The sequence below is a fragment of the Eptatretus burgeri genome, chromosome 16 (assembly GCF_056783735.1).
Source record: "Eptatretus burgeri isolate ZD-2024b chromosome 16, Ebu_testis_v1, whole genome shotgun sequence".
Lineage (NCBI taxonomy): Eukaryota > Metazoa > Chordata > Myxini > Myxiniformes > Myxinidae > Eptatretus > Eptatretus burgeri.
The window spans coordinates 51,982,801-52,006,313 of NC_140976.1; the positions used below are offsets into that span (position 1 = coordinate 51,982,801).

The 23,513-nt window shown below is 42.2% G+C and overlaps 2 protein-coding genes and 1 long non-coding RNA gene across 3 annotated transcripts in view; 2 read left to right on the forward strand and 1 right to left on the reverse strand.

Moving 5' to 3' along the window:
- The window catches only part of LOC147011061 (sodium- and chloride-dependent GABA transporter ine-like), a 205,902-nt gene extending 204,008 nt beyond the window's left edge, over window positions 1–1,894 (forward strand). The window contains exon 14 of the mRNA XM_085859605.1: window positions 992–1,894. Coding sequence (XP_085715731.1) covers window positions 992–1,117 — 126 coding nt within the window. The 3' untranslated portion in view covers window positions 1,118–1,894. The remainder of the gene's footprint in view (window positions 1–991) is intronic.
- LOC147011063 (uncharacterized) overlaps window positions 1–23,513 on the reverse strand; it is a 105,205-nt gene that overhangs the window by 80,375 nt on the left and 1,317 nt on the right. The gene's annotated exons all lie outside the window — the stretch shown is intronic.
- LOC147011065 (sodium- and chloride-dependent GABA transporter ine-like) overlaps window positions 19,986–23,513 on the forward strand; it is a 133,369-nt gene continuing 129,841 nt past the window's right edge. Inside the window, exon 1 of the mRNA XM_085859603.1 lies at window positions 19,986–20,088. The gene's annotated coding sequence lies outside the window, so the exon portion shown is untranslated. The remainder of the gene's footprint in view (window positions 20,089–23,513) is intronic.

The following is a 23,513-nucleotide window of genomic DNA, read 5'->3' on the forward strand; positions in this document are numbered from 1 at the left end:
CTTCACCTGACCACATCGTTCACTCAGCACTGCCGCATCGTAAAAAGACGTGTGTGAACCCCGTCGCAAGTTTAATGGGATTATCAGAGCCGCAAGCCTTCATAAACGCCACGTGAATGAAAGAGCCTTCGAGTAATTCATAATACTTTCCGGATTTCCCACTTTCTTTCAAGTAATCTCAGAAACGCCTTTCAGTCAGGAATATGCTTCTGGTTCAAATGGCCAAAAATGTTCGGCAAATGGCCAAAAACACGCCATTCTCCACCTCTAATACTTTGAAATAGATGCAATCATACAGAGGGAATTTAGAAAAAATAGGTGGTTCAAATCAACTAGCTTGGAGAGGACTCATCAAGTGGCTGAAGTATTCAGGCCAGCACTCCAACGAAACTGTTGAAGCAAGCACTGTGCCTCCTTGGCTTACAAACATCAGTTGATAACGAACAGCTGGTTTGGCAAGCGATTTGCAATGTATACAGTGATATGTACGTGTGAAGATAAATGATCAGCGATGTATATGGCGATTCGTAGGTATATAGCTCGATCGTACAGAAACCATTATGACCGATTCCAAGACGAGGCATTTTTCGTCGGTCAAATCAAAATGGCAGCGAAGACCCTTGCTAGGTGAAGTTGGGCTGACCAAAGATAAGCATTTCCTGAAGGTAAGCCTTTAGTTATCTTCAAAAGGGTGTTTAGATTTACCCAAACACACAGTTTTCATTCATTCACATTCTGCATGTAAAGTTTTGGGCCACTGGGTTTCATTGTTTTGGTATGGAGAAAGAAACACACAAACACACACACACACACACACACACACACACACACACACACACACACACACACACACACACACACACACACACACACACACACATACACACTTATTATTATAGATTGCAATGAATCAGTGATGATTCCACTGGAATCTCCTTGGCCAAAAGTTTCTGAATGATCTTTCCAAGACCCCAATGTTTCTCATTTGCAGCGTCTGGTGAAATCCATCAAACCAACATTTTCTGCTGTGACAGAGAGTAATGAACTCCCTCTAAGAAACGAGGAACTACCTGCAGAGGATGTCTATCCCCACAACGCTCAAGGAGTACCTGGATAATGTATCTCACCAAAAGCCTCATTTTCATGAATAAGATTGTCCATTTAAGCATATTCTCCATGGTGGAGTTGGCAAGAACAATCAAATCAATTGTCCTTTATGTAAAGTTATTCATGTATGAGGGGAAGTCAAAAGATTTTATGAATGAGAAATTCACAATCTCCCATGATGCAATCATTTAGCCTCATCCGTTCCTGAAGGGACAGGACAGGGTATTATTGTGTTTGTGTGTGTGTGTGTGTGTGTGTACGTTGGTTGATATTTTTTCTCTCTCTCTCTCTCTCTCTCTCTCTCTCTCTCTCTCTCTCTCTCTCTCTCTCTCTCTCTCTCTCTCTCTCTCTCTCTCTCTCTCTCTCTCTCTCTCTCTCTCTCTCTCTCTGGGGAAAAATTATTATATGAATGTACTCTCAATTATAATTGTTGCTGGTGCTTTATAAATTTAATTTTTATGCTATAATTGGAATTGGCTGTCAGTTATGCTTCCTTTTTCCCAAGCGTCTTTGGAACTAAATGTTGATAAAATGAATGTCTTGCTTTGGAACAAAGTGACCTGGTTGATAACACCAACTTTTGCCATGATTATGTCATTTGCTTTTCACCGAGTAGACACGTATTGCAGTTGGAGTTCTTTTGCCAAATGCTTTTCAGCCCCCTCCACTCCCACAAAAGCATAAATGCCAGGAAATGTAATCTTAGCTTAGTGCAAATCATTGTGAATGTATACCATCTCAGTCATTCGAACTCCATGGTACCATCTCAATAAAAATTATCTGATCAAATGTACTTTCCATTGTGGACAGTGAATTAATTGATTCAAACAAATTGAGTAACAGGATTTACATCGAGTTGGTTAACAACAACATTCGACAACATCTGTCTGTCTCTACCTCTGTCTGTCTCTACCTCTGTCTGTCTCTGTCTCTACCTCTGTCTTTCTCTGTCTCTCTCTGTTGCTGTCTGTCTCGCTCTCTGTCTCTGTCTACCTCTGGATGTCTCTTTCTCTGTTGCTGTCTGTCTGTCTATCTCTGTCTGTGTCTTTCTGTTGCTGTCTGTCTGTCTATCTCTGTCTGTCTCTCTCTGTCTCTGTCTGTCTATCTCTGTCTGTGTCTCTCTGTTTCTGTCTGTCTGTCTATCTCTGTCTGTCTATCTCTGTCTGTCTCTCTCTGTTGCTGTCTGTCTCTGTCTCTGTCTCTATCTATCTCTGTCTCTCTCTGTCTCACTCTCTCTGTTTCTGTATATCTCTATCTGTCTGTCTATCTCTGTATGTGTCTTTCTGTTGTTGTCTGTCTCTGTCTCTGTCTGTCTGTCTATCTCTGTCTGTCTCTCTCTGTCTCTGTCTGTTTATCTCTGTCTGTGTTTCTCTGTATCTGTCTGTCTGTCTATCTCTGTCTGTCTCTCTCTGTTGCTGTCTGTCTGTCTCTCTCTGTGTGTCTCTCTCTCTCTCTCTCTCTCTCTCTCTCTCTCTCTCTCTCTCTCTCTCTCTCTCTCTCTCTCTCTCTCTCTCTCTCTCTCTCTCACTCTCTCACTGTCTGTCTCTCTCTCTCTCTCACTCTCACTGTCTGTCTGTCTCTCTCTCTCACTGTCTCTCTGTCTCTCTGTCTCTCTGTCTCTCTGTCTCTATCTCTGTCTCTGTCTGTCTGTCTCTGTCTGTCTATCTCTGTCTGTTTATCTCTGTCTGTGTTTCTCTGTCTCTGTCTGTCTGTCTATCTCTGTCTGTCTCTCTCTGTTGCTGTCTGTCTGTCTCTCTCTCTGTGTCTCTCTCTCTCTCTCTCTCTCCACCTCTCTCTCTCTCTCTCTCTCTCTCTCTCTCTCTCTCTCTCTCTCTCTCTCTCTCTCTCTCTCTCTCTCTCTCTCTCTCTCTCTCTCTCTCTCTCTCTCTCACTCTCTCTCTCTCTCTCTCTCTATCTCTCTCTCTATCTCTATCTCTATCTCTATCTCTATCTCTATCTCTATCTCTATCTCTATCTCTATCTCTATCTCTCTCTGTTTCTGTCTATCTCTGTCTGTCTCTGTCTCTGTTGCTGTCAGTCTCTGTCTGTCTTTCTTTGTCTCTGTCTGTCTATCTCTATCTCTCTCTCTCTCTCTCTCTCTCTCTCTCTCTCTCTCTCTCTCTCTCTCTCTCTCTCTCTCTCTCTCTCTCTCTCTCTCTCTCTCTCTCTCTCTCTCTCTCTCTCTCTCTCTCTGTCTCTATCTCTATCTCTATCTCTATCTCTCTGTCTCTGTCTCTGTCTCTGTCTCTGTCTCTGTCTCTGTCTCTGTCTCTGTCTCTGTCTATCTCTATCCCTCTCTCTCACTCCCTCTGCTGGTCGTTGGTGAGTCGTGCGTGTGGCATCATGGTGGCTTCGTGTGTGCAGCTGTGAGTACTTTGTTGTATTGTTGTCGATCCTATCCCCATTTCGTTTCCCTCTGTATCACTGTTCGTGTTTGTGGAGTTCCCCCCCCCCCGTTTTCCCTCCCCGCTGAGACGAGAGAGAGGGAGAGCGCGCACGGTCGGTGCTTTCTGGGTTTTCCTTGAAACCTTCGGTTTCTGGGCCTACTTTTCATCTGCCTTGTTTTCATAGGCCTGCCGTTTATCGGTGATTTCGCTTCTTCCTTCTACTGTTCTTTTTCCTTATATTTTCATTTTTTATTTTATCTTACCTTCGCCTGCGAATTCTGCTCGTGACAGGTCTTTGCTTCCTTTGTTTTCAGCTATGGCAAACAGTCGTTTGCAGAATAGCGTTTACGAGTCACTTACTCGCAAAAATGCGGTGATAGTTAGTCCACCCGATGGAGTTCGGGTCGAGGACGTCGTGACGGGCTTGGGAGAACTCGTTGGTTTTGAAAATGTGTTCGCAGCTTCAAAGATAAACCAACGAGTTGTTTTTCTTTCCGAGGAGCACTATGTCGCTCAGACGGTTGAAACCGGTTTGTCTTTACCGCCATATATTTTCGCTAACGTTAGTATGTTGGACTCACTTTATCAAATTTGCCATCTTTCATTAAAAGCGAACAGATCTTGTCCGTTTTAAAAGAGTTTGGCACGGTGGTGTCAAAAATCTCCATGATTCCTTTTCGTTTGCGTTCGGATTCCACAGTCCGCCATATTATGACCTTCCGGCGGCACTGTTACATGGTGTTAAAAAAACAACGCTCAATGCCTCAGCTACGTTGGTAGTTGAAAATCGAAATTACCGAATGTACATTGCAACAGAAACAATGACGTGTTTCACGTGTGGTGCCTTCGGACATTTAAAAGGTGCTTGCCCGAAGTATATATCCGGTGGCACATCTAGACCGTTAGGAACAAGCGCCGATCCTAGTGGCACATCTAGAGTCGGTATTAGTAATAATAATGGCACGTCTGCAACGGGAGATCGACCTTCACATTCGAGCGCGGAAACCGATAATTCCCCAGCTGATGACGCGGGTTTTATCACCGTGTCCTCCAAGAGGAATTATAAAAGAGGAAGAGCTGTTCGAAAAAGATAGCGCCATCGAATGAACGCAATGTTTCTATCCCAGAAACAGAAGCTCCTGCAGCTCGTCCTCTGCTGCAGAATAGGTTCAGTGTGTTGGCTGAAAAGGGAGGAGACGTTTCCGTTCATTCCTCTCACGAACAAGGACCGAGCGCAATGCCCCAAGATGTTGAGGTCACCACCCCGGTCACTGACATTAAAATCAAGAACCACCAACCTGCTCTCGTCGCGTCCTGCTGAGGACAAAATGTCTGAGGTGATGGAGGAGGAAGAAGTAACAGCCCCAGAAGGAGAGTGCGAAGCGTCCGATACAGAAACGGTAATCCCTGTTACGGTCTTTAAAACTCCCGCTGTGGAAACAGCTTCACCTTTAGCAGAAGACGATTTTCCCGTTGTGAGAGCATCGACTTCAGTGTGTGAGGAGAAAAATAAAAAACATTCGGATTACGACTCAGATGGGGCCTCGTCGTTTGCCTCTAGTGCTGGTAGCGAGGTCTGGAACGACCCAGCAATAACCAAGGAACTGGAGGGTGATGATGATTTATCACCCATGGAAATTCTCCAGTTTCTTCAGGACACTTTTCGAAAGAAAAACGTTAAGATTATCACCTTCTTCCCGAACCTGTCTGGCTTTATAACCTCTTCAAGACGTCTCCTCCTCAAGGCTGAACAACTTGGTGTGACTGAGTCACAAGTATTTCGCCTTAGGAAGTGTGTATTGAAAGCTCGGAAAGAGCTACAAGCGCGACCCAACTTCCTTTTACCTGACAAACCCTCCCTACCTACACCATGACATTTTCTATTGTAACCTTAAATATAAATGGGGGACGTTCACCCCTGCGCAAAGCTCAGGTAAAGTTGCTTGTCGAGCAAAAACATTTTGATGTTGTTCTTTTGCAAGAGACAAGATGTAGCTCTTCGTGCTCGAGCGACTGGACTCGCATCATGAAAGGACAATGGTTCTTTAGTAGCTTGACCTGTCCTAGTGCTGGAGTGGCTATTTATTTAAATCCTTCTTTCTGTCCTGAAAATGTCACTTTTAAGGACATTATTAAAGGGCATTTAGTTTCAGTTAATTTCCTTTATAATGGTTATAAACACACTTTAATAAATGTATATTCACCCAGTTCGAGCACAGAAAGACTAGTTTTCTTTACACACTTAGAAATGTTCCTCACACACCTAGTTTTTGATGGTCTTGTTTGTCTGTGTGGGGACTTTAATTGCACATTGTATCCCACCCTTGATCGTAATGGAGAAGAGCCCCACCCACCAAGTACGGCACCCTTAAAGATGGCTTTGTCCAAATTCTCCCTTATGGATGTATGGAGACTCCAGAACCCATCTGCACGACAATACATGTGGTGCCGATGCGCAAATGGCCGGCTATCTCTTGCAAGGATAGACAGATTTTACATCAATAATGACTCTTTAAATGTCATCGACCATGTTGACATCACCCCAAGTGGCTTTTCGGACCATCACATGGTTGTTCTTCATATATTTTCCCCGGTTCGAAATCGTGGCACTGCCCATTGGACCTTCAATGCGAGTCTTCTGCAAGATGACGCTTTTCCTGTCGCCTTCCGAGCCTTTTGGGAAGTTTTACGACAACGGAAGCCTTCCTACTCCTGCCTCGCACGATGGTGGGACAATGCGAAAACCCACATCAGGACCTTTTGCCAGCAATATAGCTCCTTTTGTACCAAGAATGAATCTGTGCTGCAATCTCTAATTGCTAAAGAAATATTGTCTCTCCAGTCAAGCCTTCAAACTCCCAGTGCTGTAAGGACTAGTTCTCTACTAACAACAAAGAAAGCCCTCCTCGCTCAACTCTGTACAAAACAAGCCAGAGGTGCTCTAATAAGGCTGCGAATGGAGAACTACAGCTTTATCGATACTCCTTCCAAGTTTTTTTTTTTGCGTTAGAAGCGCAAAAAAAGAGAAACCAGCAAATAACTTCGCTGCGGGCACCAGGAGGCCAAGCAATACACGATCCAAAAGACATTAGGAGCTTGACCAAACAATACTTTTCTGACTTGTATTGTGCCAGAAACACTAAGGAAGACATGATTCGTTCCTTAACCACCTCTTTGCCCACCTTGTCTGAATCTGCATGTCAAAAACTTGAAAAGGAAGTGACTCTTAACGAACTTTCTATTGCTTTGCAAACTTTGCCCACAAGTAGAGCTTCTGGACTTGATGGAATCCCTGCAGAGTTTTACAAAGCCTTCTGGGATTTGTTGGGACCTGAGCTGCTTGACCTCCTGGTTGATAGCCTACGGTCAGGCTTGTTACCACTTAGCTGTCGCAGGGCCACACTCGCTCTCATACCTAAGAAAGGAGACCTCCAGCAACTTAAAAATTGGCGTCCCATTTCGCTCCTCTGCACGGACTACAAGATTTTCTCGAAAGTTATTGCCAACTGCCTCAAACCTTTGATTGAGGAGATTGTACACCCCGATCAATCTTATTGCATCCCTAAAAGGGCAATACGCGATAGTATTTTTATTGTCCGTGACATGATCGATATTTGTATTGCTGAACATAGAAATGTTGGTCTGGTGTTTTTAGACCAAGAAAAAGCTTTAAACACAATTGATCATTCTTATCTCTTTGCTGTTTTACGGGGGTTTGGTTTCAAGGAAAATTTTACTTGCTATATCAAACTATTGTATAATAATATTTTTAGTGTGCTTAAAGTAAATAACATCTTAAGTCAGCCTTTCCCTGTTACCAGAGGTATCCGTCAAGGGTGCCCCCTGTCTGGCCTTTTATACTCCCTATCAATTGAACCTTTACTACATCGTTTCCGCACGCTGCTACAAGGGTTTTATCCTCTGCCGTTAGAAAATCCCGTAAAAACCATTGCTTATGCGGATGATCTCTGTGCAATTGTGCGCTCAGATGACGATGTTCGTGCTTTGGTTGAGTCTGTCAAGGAATTTAGCCTGGCTAGCTCGACTAAAGTTAATATGGAAAAGAGCAAAGCTTTGTATTTAGGTCCACAGAATGAGACTCCCCCTCCAACCCTGCCAGGGCAGCTTGAATGAACCAATGAAGGAATACACTACATCGGTGTCTTTCTTCGAATTCCAGGTTTTATTTCAAAAAACTGGGAATCGCTGATTACCAAAACTGAGCAGCGGTTAACAAAATGGAAGGGACGATTGAAGCAGCTTTCCTACCGGAGTCGTACTCTAGTCATTAATAATCTTGCGGCATCAATGCTATGGCATGTTTTTATGGCACTGCAGGCCCCAGCTTTTATCCTAAGAAAACTTCAAAGTCTTTTTGTGGACTTTTTCTGGGGGGGAAAGCACTGGCTCCGGCCAGGAATACTAAGCCTACCGACAACAGAGGGTGGACAGGGGATAATAGAGGTAACGAGCAAAGTGATGGCTTTCAGCCTCCTCTCAGCACGAAGCCTTCTATACTCCGACATCCCATGGAAAGCCTTTGCCCATTGCTTGCTTAAGCAAGCTGGGAAACTTGGCTATGGTGACGAGCTCTTTCTTCTCAACACGAAGCACGTGGATATTACATCGGTCCCCCTTTTTTACCGAAGCATGCTGGAAGCATGGCGGGCGTTTTCTTTTCGCCGTGATACCAGTGCTTACTCCCTTCAGATGTTTTTAAAGGAACCAATATTTTAAAATCCTTTTTTTAATGGGGTCTGTAGTGACAGATCTTTTATGCAAAAGTTTATTGATGTCGGCGTTACCAGAGTTGAACACCTCAGGAACCCCCTTGTACATAGATGGAAGCCAGCTGCTGACATTGCCGTGGCCACCAGTGTGAGGTCCATCAGAGTTATTGGCAGAATTTTATTTGTGATCCTACGGACCTTTAAGCAAACCGGGTTAAAATGGGACCCAGACATTGAAGATGCCTTCCATCTTTCCCAATGTCCTTTCCCAAATCTGTTAATTTTATTTCAAAGTTTTATGCCCTTCAACCGGATGGAGAAATCCTCAGTGTACAATCTATGTGTTCTCACCCTTTTTCCTGACAAACCTGAAGAGCCACAAGCTCATTGGCAAGCACTGACTGCTTCAAGCTAACCGTTCTACTACAATAAAATGGCAGGTGATGTACAGAGAACCTATTGTCAAGCGCTCGGGCGATCTGCAGTGGCGGCTGGCGCACAGCATCCTGCCTTGCAACATCCTGTCCCACCATATATGTCCTGAAAACTCGGAATTGTGCCCCTTTTGCAACACCCCGGAGACCATTTTTCACATTTTCATTGAATGTTCAAGGTTGGCCTCACTTTTTGGAATCATGTCACGTTTGATCCAGGGGCTAGGTTTGTCTTTTACACATTGTGTTTTTATATTTGATTATAATGTCTTGTATCAATGTAAAAATGAATGTCTTTTAGCAAACTTTTTGTGTTCTGAAGCAAAACTTGCCATTTATTTATCGAGCAAGCAAAAATTGCAGAACACTGATGTTTTAGCTGATGATGTCTTAACTATTTTTTAAGCATTGGTTACGTCGCGTGTTCTTTTTGAGTTCGAAACTCAAGATCCTGCTTTATTTAAAAACCGGTGGTGTGTGAAACAATCCTTATGTTGCATGGTTGGTGGTGCTCCAAGAATCAATTTATAAATTTAATATTACCTCTTTATTACCCCTTCCTTTCCTGGTTATTCTTTTTGATACTTGTACAAACATACTTCACCATGTGAAACTTGAATATATATATTTTTCTCTCTCTCTATCTCTATCTCTATCTCTATCTCTATCCCTATCTCTATCTCTATCTCTATCTCTATCTCTATCTCTATCTCTATCTCTCTCTCTCTCTCTCTCTCTCTCTCTGTCTCTCTCTCTCTCTCTCTCTCACTGTCTCTCTCTCTCTCTCTCTCTCTCTCTCTCTCTCTCTCTCTCTCTCTCTCTCTCTCTCTCTCTCTCTCTCCCCCCCTCTCTTATCCTCTGTTATCTCTCTGTTTTTCTCCTCTGTTATCGTTGAGAGAGGGAAAGAGTGAGAGCTGGCCCTCCCTTTGGGCACGGCCTACCCGTTTAGGTTAAGGATAGATTTTGCTTTGAGGTTTTGCTCTCTGCTTTAAACCTGTTTTATTTTAATTTATTTTGTTATCTTCTTTTAAGTTCGTTTTCGTTAACTCCCTCTTTCCCAAAGTCAGAGGAAGTTGGAGTGCCTTGTTGACTTCCTCTTCCCGAGGTAGGGAGGAGGTTGGGCCCCGTGTACTTAAACACGGCGGCTGCTCGTTCACAGCAATATGCTGCATTCGAGCATTTATCACGTAAACACGGTATAGCTTGCTCTCCACCAGAAGGTGTTACGGTGGAAGCGATTGTCATGGCAATCGGGAACATAATCGGTTTTGAAAAGGTACGTGCTGCTTCACGTATGAATAAGCGTGTGATCATTTTTGTATCTGATGAAGCGTTCGTTGCTCCAATTGTTGAACAAGGCTTGTCCCTTGAATCTGGGACATTTGTTATGGCATACCCCCTTGACTCTTGTGCACAAAGGGTAGTAATTAGTAATCTCCCACCGTTCCTAAAGAATGACATAATACTTTCAGCCTTGCAGCGCTATGGTGATTGTGTGTCCCCATTAATAATGCTCCCTGTCGGCTTTAAAGACAAACGGGTAAGCCATGTCATGAGCATCCGCAGACAAGTATTCATGGTACTTAAAAAAGAATATGCTTCACTTAACGTTATTATGAAGTTCACTTCAAATGGTCATAACTATCTCGTATATGTCTCTACCGACACCCTAAAGTGTTTTGGTTGTGGAGCGATTGGACATATGAAACAGTTCTGTCCACTCAGTCAGAAACAACCTCCCCTCAATGCTCCTAGTAATGATTTTCAGACTAATACTATCACCTTCACCCAAAATGATCATCCTCCCCCCAATGTTACTGACTCCATCGGTAACGATACCCTCCCCAGCATTACTGACACTGCTCGTAAGGTCTCTGCCTCCAACAGGCCTGTCGCTAGGGGGGGCATTTGGGTGCAATGCCCCCCATAGCGCATCTGGTGCCCCCCCACTTATACACCACCCATTTATGACCTGTTGCACCCTGTGAACAGCTTAGTGTTTAACGACGATCGCCCACTGTGAACTCCTTGCTGTTTAAGAGTTCACCTGTGTGAACTAAAACCCTTATTCCAGATGTTCAACGTTGTGAATAATAAGGCCTTCTTGGATAAACTGTTCTTTAATAATATCCTTCTTTGAATAAGAGTCAAGAGATAAGTGTGCGCTTGCCAGCGCATCTCCAAAAGCAATTGGCAAGACAATACAGTCCAAGCCCACAAGATAAAAGATAATAACGCAAGCACCAACGCCAGCAGCCAACACGACAGACAGCCGCAAGACCTCGTGTCGAATGTCGATGTTGTGGGTAGTATATATATATATATATATATATATATATATATATATATATATATATATATATATATATATATATATATATATATATATATATATATATATATATATATATATATATATATATATATATATATATATATATATATATATCATGGATCATTTAGTTTTAAGGAATAGCTAATCAGCATCTTCGATATCGAGGACCTATGAAGCAGGTTACCTGATTGGTTGTAAATTAGGTATAAATGTAATATCTGATGATCATAATATGATTAAGGAAAAGACATAAATTTACCTAATTAAAGATGAAGTGCACCGCGTGACCTTCACAACCCTCCATCTTACAAAAGTAACTTTATAATAAAAATTAAAAATATGTGTGTTTGCAATCGTGCTTACATTTGAAATTATGCAGATAAAACCTGTTTTTGATTCATGCATCATTTAATAAATAAAACCGTCAACCGTCAAATCTCGCGAGTCGTTACATAAGTGACACGAGTCACGCGGGACGAATCACGGAGAGCGCGTGCTCGCAGCAGGAGAAAAAGACGTGGATGATGGATATACGAAAATGGCTCAGAAAAGGAAAAAATGCAACCGACGAAAATAAAGAAGATGATGAAAGACATGTTGTGGGAGTAGTTGGAGGAGGAGGAGGAGAAGACGATCATGTCGATGAAATACCAACAGAAGCTGCCCAACCTGGCCAAGCCAGCAACGTTAGCCCTTCAGCTGGAGCCCCCGGGATTAATTCATAGTTTTCCCCCTTGACCCGATTAATTTGCATGGATGCCTTAGAAGCCCCATGTATCCTCTACTCATAAGCTCTTAACTTTTTTTCCGACATCAGATCCAAAATGGCCGACTGGCAGCCATTTTAGTTGAAAAAAAAATTCGGTGTCGAACACATCCTCAACCATTTCTCGGACAAGCATTTACTGATGTTGTTCAAACTTGGCCTACAGATAACGAATGACGGCTTACATATGCACATCATATTGTTTTTTCCAAGAGAACATCCAAGATGGCTGACTGGCGGTCATTTTAGTTATGAAACCCCAATGTTGACTATGTCCTCAACCATTTCTCGGACATGCTTTTAACAATATTATTCAAACTTGGCACACAGATAAAGAATGATGCAATACATATGCATATCATATTTTTTCGAGATCAGATCCAAGATGGCTGACTGGTGGCATTGTTGGTCAGGCTGGTGGCAAAAGACATGGTCCGATTTTGTTCAAACTTGGCACAATAGTACAGGCATTTTAGCAGAAATATTTGGTCAACCTCACACAAATTGCAACAAAAGCAAACTCAACAGATTTTGGTTCCTGAATATGTCCTCAGTGACAGAAAAAAAAACTCAGGAATCCTCCGGGAGGAAAGTCCTGAAATCATGGAAACTCAATATGGCCGCCACCCGGCTTCAGCGAAAATGTGAAAATTGTAAAGATTGATATTTTAATATGTAAATATATGTTTTTCTGCATTCTAATTGTTTCTTGTTATGGTCCGTATATTGATATACAAGAATAATTATAAAAAAGTGAAGTGTTTGAGGGTAAAATTAAAAAAAATATATAGCTTTTTTGTCCAAAAAGTCAATATTTTTTCCCTAAAAATATTTTGACTTAAGAAAGTTTGTTCATATAAGAACATATGTATCCCCAGGCATAAATACTATATATTTCCAGATACAGGGACATGAGTACTATCCTCTGGTGAAAGAATTAACACATAATATTAATTTTTCTTGAATTTATTTCCATTTGCCTACACCTACCCCCTTAATTTGAAATATGTGCACTTTGTGCGTATTCGGTCCAAACAAAGGATAAATGCCTGCCTATAGCTAATACATTAATAGGATTAAGACAAATTCTGATTTTAAATACCATAGCTATGTTTATTTGTTAATATAACATAGTCAGTTCAAACTTTTAAAAAATTATACTAATTCTGGATTTTTATTTTCAGGCATGGAGGGACCTGAAGGGTGTGCCATTTGCAAACAGGATGGAGGAGGCCCATCAGCTTCAACTCTAACAGAAAAGGTGTGTTCAGCCATCAACCAGGCCAGCAGCGCAAGGAAAGACAGCATTCACACTGTACCTGGGGAAAGGGAGCACAAAGACTGCCAGCATATATACTGCAACCCACATGAGATAGCCAAGGATACCAAAAAAGAAGAGTCAAAGGCCAGTACAAGCAGTGATAGACATGTACTTAGGTCATCTGAGGAGGGGTTTTCTTTCAACACTGATTGCCTTTTCTGTGGTTGACCAGCCAAGTTTGGGAGGAAGCGGAAGACTAAGGATGTGCTTCAAGTAAAGGCAATTGAATTGAAGGACACGCTCCTGGCAATATGCCGCAAACGAGCCGATGTTTGCTCAGATGCTGTGAAGGCACGGATTCTGCATGTGTATGACTTGCACGCAGCAGATGCAGTTTACCACCAGACATGCAGTGTTAACTTTCGCACAAATAAACAGATACCAATAGCTCAGATGACGGACACCGAAGAATCCAAGAGGACAAAGCTTGGACGGCCTCGAGGCGATGAGAAGACAGTGGCAAGATATCTTGAGGAAAATGATGATGAGCAGATCACCATCAATGATCTCATTGGACTCATGACACAAACTGGCAGGCACTAACCACGAAGCATACAGCTACACCCACATGAAGGCGAGGCTATGGGAACACTTTGGTGACAGGATAATCCAAACTGTGATCAACGGCAGCTTAACGTAGTCACCTTCAGGCCAACAGCCAGGGCAGTGCTTCAGGAATATTACAACAACCAGCAGCAGGAAAAAGACACTACTGAAGAGAAAATCAAGCTTGTACAGGCCGCTGCCAAACTCGTCAAAGAAGACATTAAAACCATTGAAACATCCCATGAAGTCTACCCATGTGGTGATGACCTGCAATGGCAAGAGGCTGGCATTAAATACTTACAGGATTCTCTGCTGGTACTGCTTGAAGGACTGTTTGTGGGAAAGAAAGATGGTGTTAAAGTGGCTTCATTTGGGCAAGCCATAGTGCAGGGAACTAGACCCAGAGTCTTACTGGCACCACTGCAGGTTGGGTTGGGTGTGCAGCTATATCACCACTTCGCATCCCGATTTCTCATTGACTCCCTTCATCATCACGGGTTCTGCTGTACATATGAAGAGGTGCATCAGTTTGAACAAAATGCTGCTCAATCACATGGAACAGACATCCCTCACCTGACAACAGAGTTTGTGCAGTATGCAGTTGACAATGTGGACCATAACATTTGCACACTGGATGGCCATGGCACATTCCATGGCATGGGGATGATTGCCTCCGTCACCACACATTCCATGGCATGGGGATGATTGCCTCCGTCACCCCTGGAACCAGATCAGGCAGGCCAATACCCAGGGCAAAGGTGACATCTCGTGATGTCACAATGGTTGGAACGGATGTGCAGATGAACTTTTTCCAACAGACTGGGGTTGGCAGAAGTGTGACGAGAGTTTTGTGCCACTTCAGACATCAATAGCTCCAGCTCCTGAAAAGATGTTACGTGTCATTAGGTGCAACTGCCAGGCTGAATGTAGCTCAGATACCAATAGCACATCATATTATATTAATTTTTGAGATTTTTTTTGAAAATTTCAAAGATCTGTTGCTAAGCAATGGATGGGTCCATAGCAACGTTTCTCCTTTGCACACAACTTGGTCATGGTATGAACCTACCAACCAAGTTTCATTGAAATCGCCATTGTATTAACGGAGCACTGGACCGAACAGACAGACAGACAGACAAACAAGCCGGTAGGCGGACATGGGTAGTCGCCTACCCAATAGAACCTGACGTGATGGGCCCGTTTGATGGGGAATGACCTGAGGATTAAGCACAGGAAAATTCATGCTTCTAGCTTCAAGGGTTAATGCTGCAGATTGTTACTTACGAAATCTAAAGATTTTGTGAGTATATTGATGACTTCCGTTTCTGTTTGTGTGTTTGTGTGTTTGTTTGTGTGTTTGTTTGTTTGTAAGCATGATAACTCGAGAACGGAAGAAGCTACCAATGTGAAATTACACCAAGTGATTCAGGAGGGTGATGGCTAGTGCTGATTAGATTTTGGTCAAAATCGGTCAAAGGTCAAGGTCACAGTAAGGTCAAATATTCGATTTTTGATGGTTTGGGACAGATAACTCGAGAATGGAAGACGCTACCAATGTCAAATTACACCACGTGATTCAGAAGGGTGATGGCTAGTACTGATTGGATTTTGGTCAAAGGTCAAGGTCACAGTGAGGTCAAACATCCAAAAAATGATAACTCGAGAACGGAAGAAGCTACCGATGTCAAATTACACCAAGTGATTCAGGAGGGAGGTGGCTCGCGCTGATTAGACTTTGGTCAAAATCTGTCAAGGGTCATGGTCACAGTGAGGTCAAACATAATTCCTAAATTAATGTGGAGAAATGGAGTATTTTTGCTCCGCTCAACGTTACGAGTTCGTTTTAACTTCGATTTTAATTTTGTCTTCGGTTTTTGCGATCGCTTAGGACGCTTAAAACTCGGTTGTCGAAATTCTGGTAAAAATCGGATGTTTTGGAGACGTTTTAAGATTGTATAAAAAATATTTCACTCGACGCGTCACGGGTCGTCCCATGATGCAGTGCGCTCGAGCAGATGCGTCGTTGAGTCACGTTAAGGTTTTCCTTGTGCGCGCTGATGGTGTTTTTGATAAAGATGGTGTTTAAAAGTCATTTTTTATCCCAATAAAGGTTATCGTCGCATGCCTGACTCGCTGAGCCGTCGGATTATGTAAAGATTGTTGGTGGATGGCCGAATATTACGGTTTTGTGACTTTGAAATAATATTGAATAATTGCGTGGAGAAATGGAGATTTTTGCTTCGGTCGACGTTACGATTTTTGATGGTTTGGTACAGAATCATCGTAGAAACTTCTGGTTTGCGTCGCTCCCTTCTCTAGAGACAACTTTTATTAGACAAGGTCAGAGGTCAAGTTGACGATTTTGTAAGTACCAGTCTATGACTGCTTGTTTTTTCGTTAAAATACCCCCACATTTTGAGGTTTTTCGGCCATTGCTCAGCAACGGAGGGGTCCATAGCAACGGTTCTTTCTCACACATAACTAGGACATACCATGAACCTACCATACCAGTTTCATGTGTATCTGACTCATAGTCTCTGAGATATAACGAACTTCGTTTTTTATTGTTTTCGACCAGGGTTCATTCAAAGTCTATCTTCTCCGACAATTTTTATAGGATCCAGCTGGAAATTTTTGACAATATGGCTGAATGTACTGCCCACAGTCGCTCGTGACCCGATTTTTGAGTTTCGAAAAAATAATTTTTTTATGATTTTTCGAAAATTTCAAAGTCCCGTTGCTTGTCAACGGTGATGTCCATAGCAACGGTTCTCATTTGCATACAACTTGGTCATGGTATGAACCTACCAACCAAGTTTCATCGAAATCGCCATTGTATTAACTGAAATTGCCATTTTAAATACTGATAATAAGGGTAGAAAAAAAAATTGAGATTTTTTTTCCCGACTACATCGACTACCCAACAGACAAACATATCGACGGAAATACTCATAATAAGGGTAGAACAAATTTCAAAAAAAAAATTTCTGAAAATTTTTTTTTTTCGACGAGATCGACTACCCAACATATCGACGGAAATGCTGATAATAACCGTAGACTAGATTGACTACCCAACACACACCCATGACGAATATCGTGGTCACTTACTGACTCGTGAACCAATATTAATCCTGATTGTCTATCATTCAAGCACTAATATCATTCAGTAAGAATTATATCACAATGATTCATCATCACCCCTCAATAACTGTAAAATTCCCCACAGGAATACAATTCATGTTAAATGCCTTTAAAACTCACTTAAAGTTACACACATATATTTCAATGCAGTTGTGAATATTTCCACGCTCTGAGAAAGGCAACTTTACACTCATGTTTTGAATACAACCCTTTTATAGGATACGTGCCATGAATCAAAGTCTGTATCTTGCACTGTCGAAACAAGCATGCAGGCTCCGGACATGCAATTGGTGACAGACCATCAGTGTGTGTGGGGGTGATCGAGCCCCATGGAAATTTTCTCGCAGTAAAGAATCACGTTGCACTCCAGTCATGCCATGTCGTGAGGAGCGGCGAGGAGGGTGACCTTGATGCGCGATGCCCAGAGAAGTTGTTGGCGTGGAATGTCAACATGGATGACACCCACCATGTTGTGTTGGTTCCTTGTGAACTCAACCAGTCTGCAGGCAGGAAAGGTTCCGCACCGCAGAGCCGCAATGGGTTTCAATTGGGTCTGTGTTTAATGTGCGCCCCATGGTACAAGGTCCACAAGCCATTGCAGCCTATCTCTGCCATGCACAACTCGCTTTCGCAGAATGAACTTAACTGCACTCAGCTGTTCCAAGGCCCCGCACTCTGCTGGAGATGGATCTCTGGTTCACATCCCAAGTCGTCCTCTGCTTATCTCCTCTCGAATGCCCATCGCTTCACCTTATATTGTAACGACCCAAGGTCAACCCCAAAACCAGGTGACAAACAGTCTGAATTCCAAAATTTACCAAAGCTTAACCATTGGTACCGAGCATTGTATTCCATTAAACATTTTCAACCAGTCCATTTCCCTCCAACATAGGAGTGTAGCTGTCATGTTACTCGAACATTCCAGCCTCAACAAAAGTCATCCTAAAAGTTCTGTTGACAATCCCTCATAGTGCCCAGATGCCATTCAGCTGTCTGCACCGGTATCCTTTCACCAAATACCTTTAACATTTATTTAATTAAAGTTGCCTTTTACACAGTGACTCTCATAATTATTTAATTCAAGTTGCCTTTTTCACAGAAACTACAATACTTTGCATTTCCAATTATATAGGACTCACTAATCCGTAACAATATTTTCATCATCTTGTGCAGAAGTTGAAGAATATATCTGAATGATGGTTGTGTCCATTGAATGTCTCATCCTCACTGATAAGAACCCCATACTGACGATGCCATCTTATTGCAAATCACTGTCAGTCCATTTATTTTACAGGTTTTGTGAACAGAAAAAAAGAACATTGTAATCGTCGATTGAAAATGCCCCAAACCATTCCATCTAAGTCCACTTATCCCTAAAATTTCAGTTCTTGTCCTTTCCATCTCTCTCTATATTTTATCTAACTTTCTCTTGTGAAGTGCGAGATGCTCAGAGTTCGATTTTCAGTTCTAGTCTCCTTATAATGGGATTGGGCACACATTGTGCCTGCTAATTTCGGAAGCCCTACAATGTTCCATTCTCAAGATAAACAAGATATAAGGAAACAGACACAAAAAAAAGCAAGAAAGATGTCATACATGCCATCTTTCTGTGGACGTGTAAAATCCATAAAACAAATTTGACTTCAAAAATAATTGTTCGTTGAATTTAGCGACCTGAAGTATAAATCCTCTTCAAATTTCAAGTTAATCAGATGAAAAATTGAGGATTTTAGAAATCTCACCTAAGGTGTTTACCTTTGGTCGATGTTGACCTGTTGGTCTATATTGATCTCAAAAATAATTCGGTGGTTGACTTCAATGACATGAAATATATATCCTCTTCAAATTTCCAGTCATTCGGATGAAAATTGAGGATTTTGGAAATCTCACCTAACTTGTTAACCTGTTGGTCTATGTTGACCTAAAAATATATTGAAGTTGAATTCAATGACCAAATATGCAACTTCTCCTCAAATTTCAAGTCATCGGATGAAAATTTACAATTTTAGAAATTTGGCCTCTGTTGACCTTTTGGCCTATGATGACCTCAAACATACTTTATAGTTGAATTCAGTGACCTGATATACAAATCCTGTTTAAATTTCTAGTCAATCAAATGAAAATTGAAGATTTTAGAAATCTCACCTAAGTTGTTTACCTTTGGTCGATGTTGACCTGTTGGTCTATATTGATCTCAAAAATAATTGGGTGGTTGACTTCAACATCATGAAATATATATCGTCTTCAAATTTCCAGTGATTTGGATGAAAATTGAGGATTTTAGAAATCTCACCGAACTTGTTGACCTTTTGGTCTCTGTTGACCTAAAAAAAATTGGTGGTTGAATTCAGTAACCTGATATACAAATCCTGTTTAAATTTCTAGTCGATCGAATTAAAATTGAGAAATTTTAGAAATTCGACAGATTTGCTGACCTTTTGACATCAAAAACAATAGGCTTCTTGCTTATGACAAACTCAACCATGTGGTGGTGTCATGAAGATCGGTTTAAAATTGTGAACTGGAGGCAATAAACATAAAAACAAATAGACAAACAGAATAACGCATGCAACCAACCAATCCAATCCCATCCATTGGGACCACACTCTGTGCAGAGCGTCGGTGCTGCCGACCGAAGCAGTCACCTGGGCTATTGGGCACAATCCTGGACGGGTCACCACTCCAATGTAGGATACTTGAATGGCTCAATAATCCCAGCAAACTGGTACTCATTTTGCTGACCTTAGAAGGATGACAGGCTGAATCAACTCCATATGGTATTATTTCAACAGAGGCAGGATTTGAACTCAGGACCCTGGGGTCACAAACCCACCATCCTAACCATTAAGCCAACACCAGGCATATAATCAACCAATATACTTGAAAAAATCTTCAATTTTCGCAAGTAAAAAATGGTGTCAGAATAAAGTCAACTTTTTGTTTGTGTCAGCTTTGCCTGGTGTACCAAGTTAGTAAATGCATCATCAGTGGAACAAAAACGTTGCATTTGCCAACATAAACACAACATGCACTGTGATCTGTACCCTCTTGTGCTGCCTTTTTGACTTCAGGGCATATTTATGCAAAGTTTGGGAAATGCCGTTGTAAGGCTTTTTATGTCTAATAAACTGACTAATTTTGTGTGTAATTGAATCTTGATGGAGAAAGCGATTATATTAGATATCATCAGCAGTATTCACCTCAACTCAGCTGTGCATGGCAGCTTGCAAGGAAGCAGCACCTTGTGCTGGAACGATTATTTTGTCGTATTTGGAAGATGAGTTGAGATTAAGATATTGAGATGAAGATTACAATGCATGAGTAAGTCAAATGTGGGTGAGTGTCGTGTTTAGCGTTAAACAGATATGTTTCACAAATTTATTGGATTTTGATTCAATTTGATGTGTAATACTCTTAACTTAGGAGCATTGGTGCTGCTGAAGCAGTTTCTTGGCAAGGGCCATACTGCGTGGTTTGGCATTGCCTTCTGAACATTGTTTGTCCGTGTTTTATCTCTCTATAATTCCAGCAATCTGTGTGTGTGTGTGTGTGTGTGTGTGTGTGTGTGTGTGTGTGTGTGTGTGTGTGTGTGTGTGTGTGTGTGTGTGTGTGTGTGTGTGTGTGTGTTACTGTGACCGCTGTTTCTCGACAACTGCTGGTCCAATCTAATTGAAACTTGCCAGGTATATTGCTGGGGACCTGAGGATGTGCCTTTTCAAGGTTTGATATTAATCGGACAAGTGCTTCCCAAGTTATGGCCATTTATTTACCAACCAATGACAGGAACCGTTGCTGTGGCCATTTTTTATCAACCAATGGCAGGAAGCGTTGCTGCGTAGCCGTGGTCGATGGAGAAGAGAAACTCAGTCGCGTTCGCCTTTAAGGGTTTTTTCTCTTCTCTTCTCTTCTCTTCTCTTCTCTTCTCTTCTCTTCTCTTCTCTTCTCTTCTCTTCTCTTCTCTTCTCTTCTCTTCTCTTCTCTTCTCTTCGTGTTTTTCCTTGCGAAAGGCAAAATACGTTGGTGATAATTGAATAATTGGCCATTAAAAGCCTCCGTATTCTTGCCCTGGATGAGGAAACAAAGAAGAAGTACCGTTTCCTCAGCGATGTTGTTTATGAAGAGGTACTAACGAGGTAAAGGTGTGTACAATGTACATGGAGACAATTTTTATTATTATTATATATTTATTGAAGAAAAATTGTTCCAAAAATAATTTATCAAAAAAAGTGCACAACTTTTTTTTGTTTCCAATTGTGAAAACGCTGTGGCCTTTGGAAGTGTTAAGGAATTCAGCTCTACTCAACATGCTTGCCAACGAAATACATCTCAATTTGGTGGTAAAAACGATTCACAACGACGGGTTTCCTTACTCATTGCTCTGCAGTCTGCATTCAACCCCTTCATTTGTCATGTCATTGACCTCATTTCATCTATCTATAATTCCAGCAGTGTGTGTGTGTGTGTGTGTTTCTGTGTGTGTGTGTGTGTGTGTGTTTCTGTGTGTGTGTGTGTGTGTGTGTGTGTGTGTGTGTGTGTGTGTGTGTGTGTGCGTGTGTGTGTGTGTGTGTGTGTGTGTGTGTGTGTGTGTGAGACCGCTGTTTCTCGACAACCTCTGGTCCTATCTAATTGAAACTTGCCAGGTATATTGCTGGGGACCTGAGGATGTGCCTTTTCAAGGTTTGATATTAATCGGACAAGTGCTTCCCTAGTTATGGCCATTTATTTACCAAACCAATGGCAAGACACGTTGTTGCATGGGCATGGCCGATGGGGAAGGGAAGCACAGCCACGTTCCCCATTACGGGTTACAACGTATGGGCTTCCGGAGAATGATGACTTCGTGTATTCTAATAATTTCTCGATTTCTTATGCGCATTTATGGATAAACACAATGGCCCAAGTTATGATCGTTTTCATATTAGATGGTGTATAAATTTCGGGAACATCAGAGTGCTGGTATGCTCCGAACCAGAAAGTAAATTTTTTCTCTCTCTTCTCTTCTCTTTTTGTTTTTCCTTGCCACGACATTGCGAAAAGGTAAAATACGTTGGCGCTAATTGAATAATTGGGTATTAAAAATAAATTGCGAATAATCGTAACTGCGAATAATATCTAACTTCTGGGTCACGCACGTACGGGCACGTGAGAGCGAAGAAACGGCCTGTGTGGTTTATTTATTTATTTATTATTATTATTATATTTTTTTTATGGGCACGTACAAGTCCACCTATAATTCCAGCAGTGTGTGTGTGTGTGTGTGTGTGTGTGTGTGTGTGTGTGTGTGTGTGTGTGTGTGTGTGTGTGTGTGTGTGTGTGTGTGTGTGTGTGTGTGTGTGTGTGTGTGTGTGTGTGTGTGTGTGTGTGTGTGTGTGTGTGTGTGACCGCTGTTTCCCAACAACCACTGGTCCGATATAATTGAAACTTGCCAGGTAATATTGCTGGCGACCTGAGTATGTGACTTTTCAAGATTTGATATTAATCGGACAAGTGATTCCCAAGTTATGGCCATTTATTTACCAACCAATGACAGGACACGTGCTGCGTAGGCATGGCCGATGCGCCATTTAGTTACCAATTACAGGACACGTTGCTGCGTGGGCGTGGCTGCGTAGGCCGGTGCACAGCCGGCCGACGTCACGTGCCGTGCTGGTTACGATGGGGATCGATCGGTGCCTTAGTTACCGTGGGGTAGGAGTGCCAATGGTAAATGGCAGCGAATGTCATGGCAAGCAAAGACAGGGAGGTAAACTTGATTTTAATTAACTCTGTGTGTATCACAGCAGTTGTTACTTCAATGCAAGTGATAATTCGTCGAATGATGTGAACATTCCGTACGGGCACGCACTACTTTTGGATAGTGATGACTTACTGTATTCCAATAATTTCTCGATTTCTTATCCGCATTTATAGATAAACACAGAGAGCGAAGGAATTGCCTGTGTGGTTGCTTGAAAGTTTTTTTTTTTATTTTTTTTTGCATGTACAGCCACGCACATATGGGCATGCGAGAGCGAAGGAATGGCTGTGTGGTTGTTGTTTCTGGCACACGGTTTGAAAGTTTTTTTTTTTTTGTATGTACGGCCATGCACGTACGGACACGCACGTACGGACACGCACGTACGGCCACGCATGTACGGCCACGCATGTACGGCCACGCATGTACGGCCACGCGAGAGTGAAGGAACGGCCCGTGTGGTTGTTTCTGGCAAGCAGTTTTAAAGTATATATATATTATTATTTTTTGCACGTACAGTCACGCACGTACGGGCACGTGAAAGAGAAGGAACGGCTTGTGTGGTTGTTGTTTCTGGCAAGCGGTTTGAGTCTTTTTGCGCGGGGGGGGGGGGGGGGAGGGTTTGCACGTACGGCCACGCATCTACGGGCATGCACTGGTCCTTTTAAATTTTGAGCGTCAGACAAGAAAGCAACACGTACTTTTGGTATGACTCAGCCAGGATTTGAACCACTGACCTCCCAGACTCAGAGTGGATGCTCTAACCATTATGCCACTGAGTCTGGTTTGTTGGATATTATGGTGAAAATGATTGGGATGAACTATCGATTATGAAAATGCCATCAGTTACATCATAGATTTTGCTCTCTTTCTCCAAAATGTATTTCAAAAAAGAATATGCATTGTGAATACTTTTTCTTCTTCTTGCGTACGGCAGCTCAGCTGCAGGGATAGGTATCATTTCTTGGAAGCATGACTGTGTTGCTGATGCAGTTCCCCTCTACCAGTACAC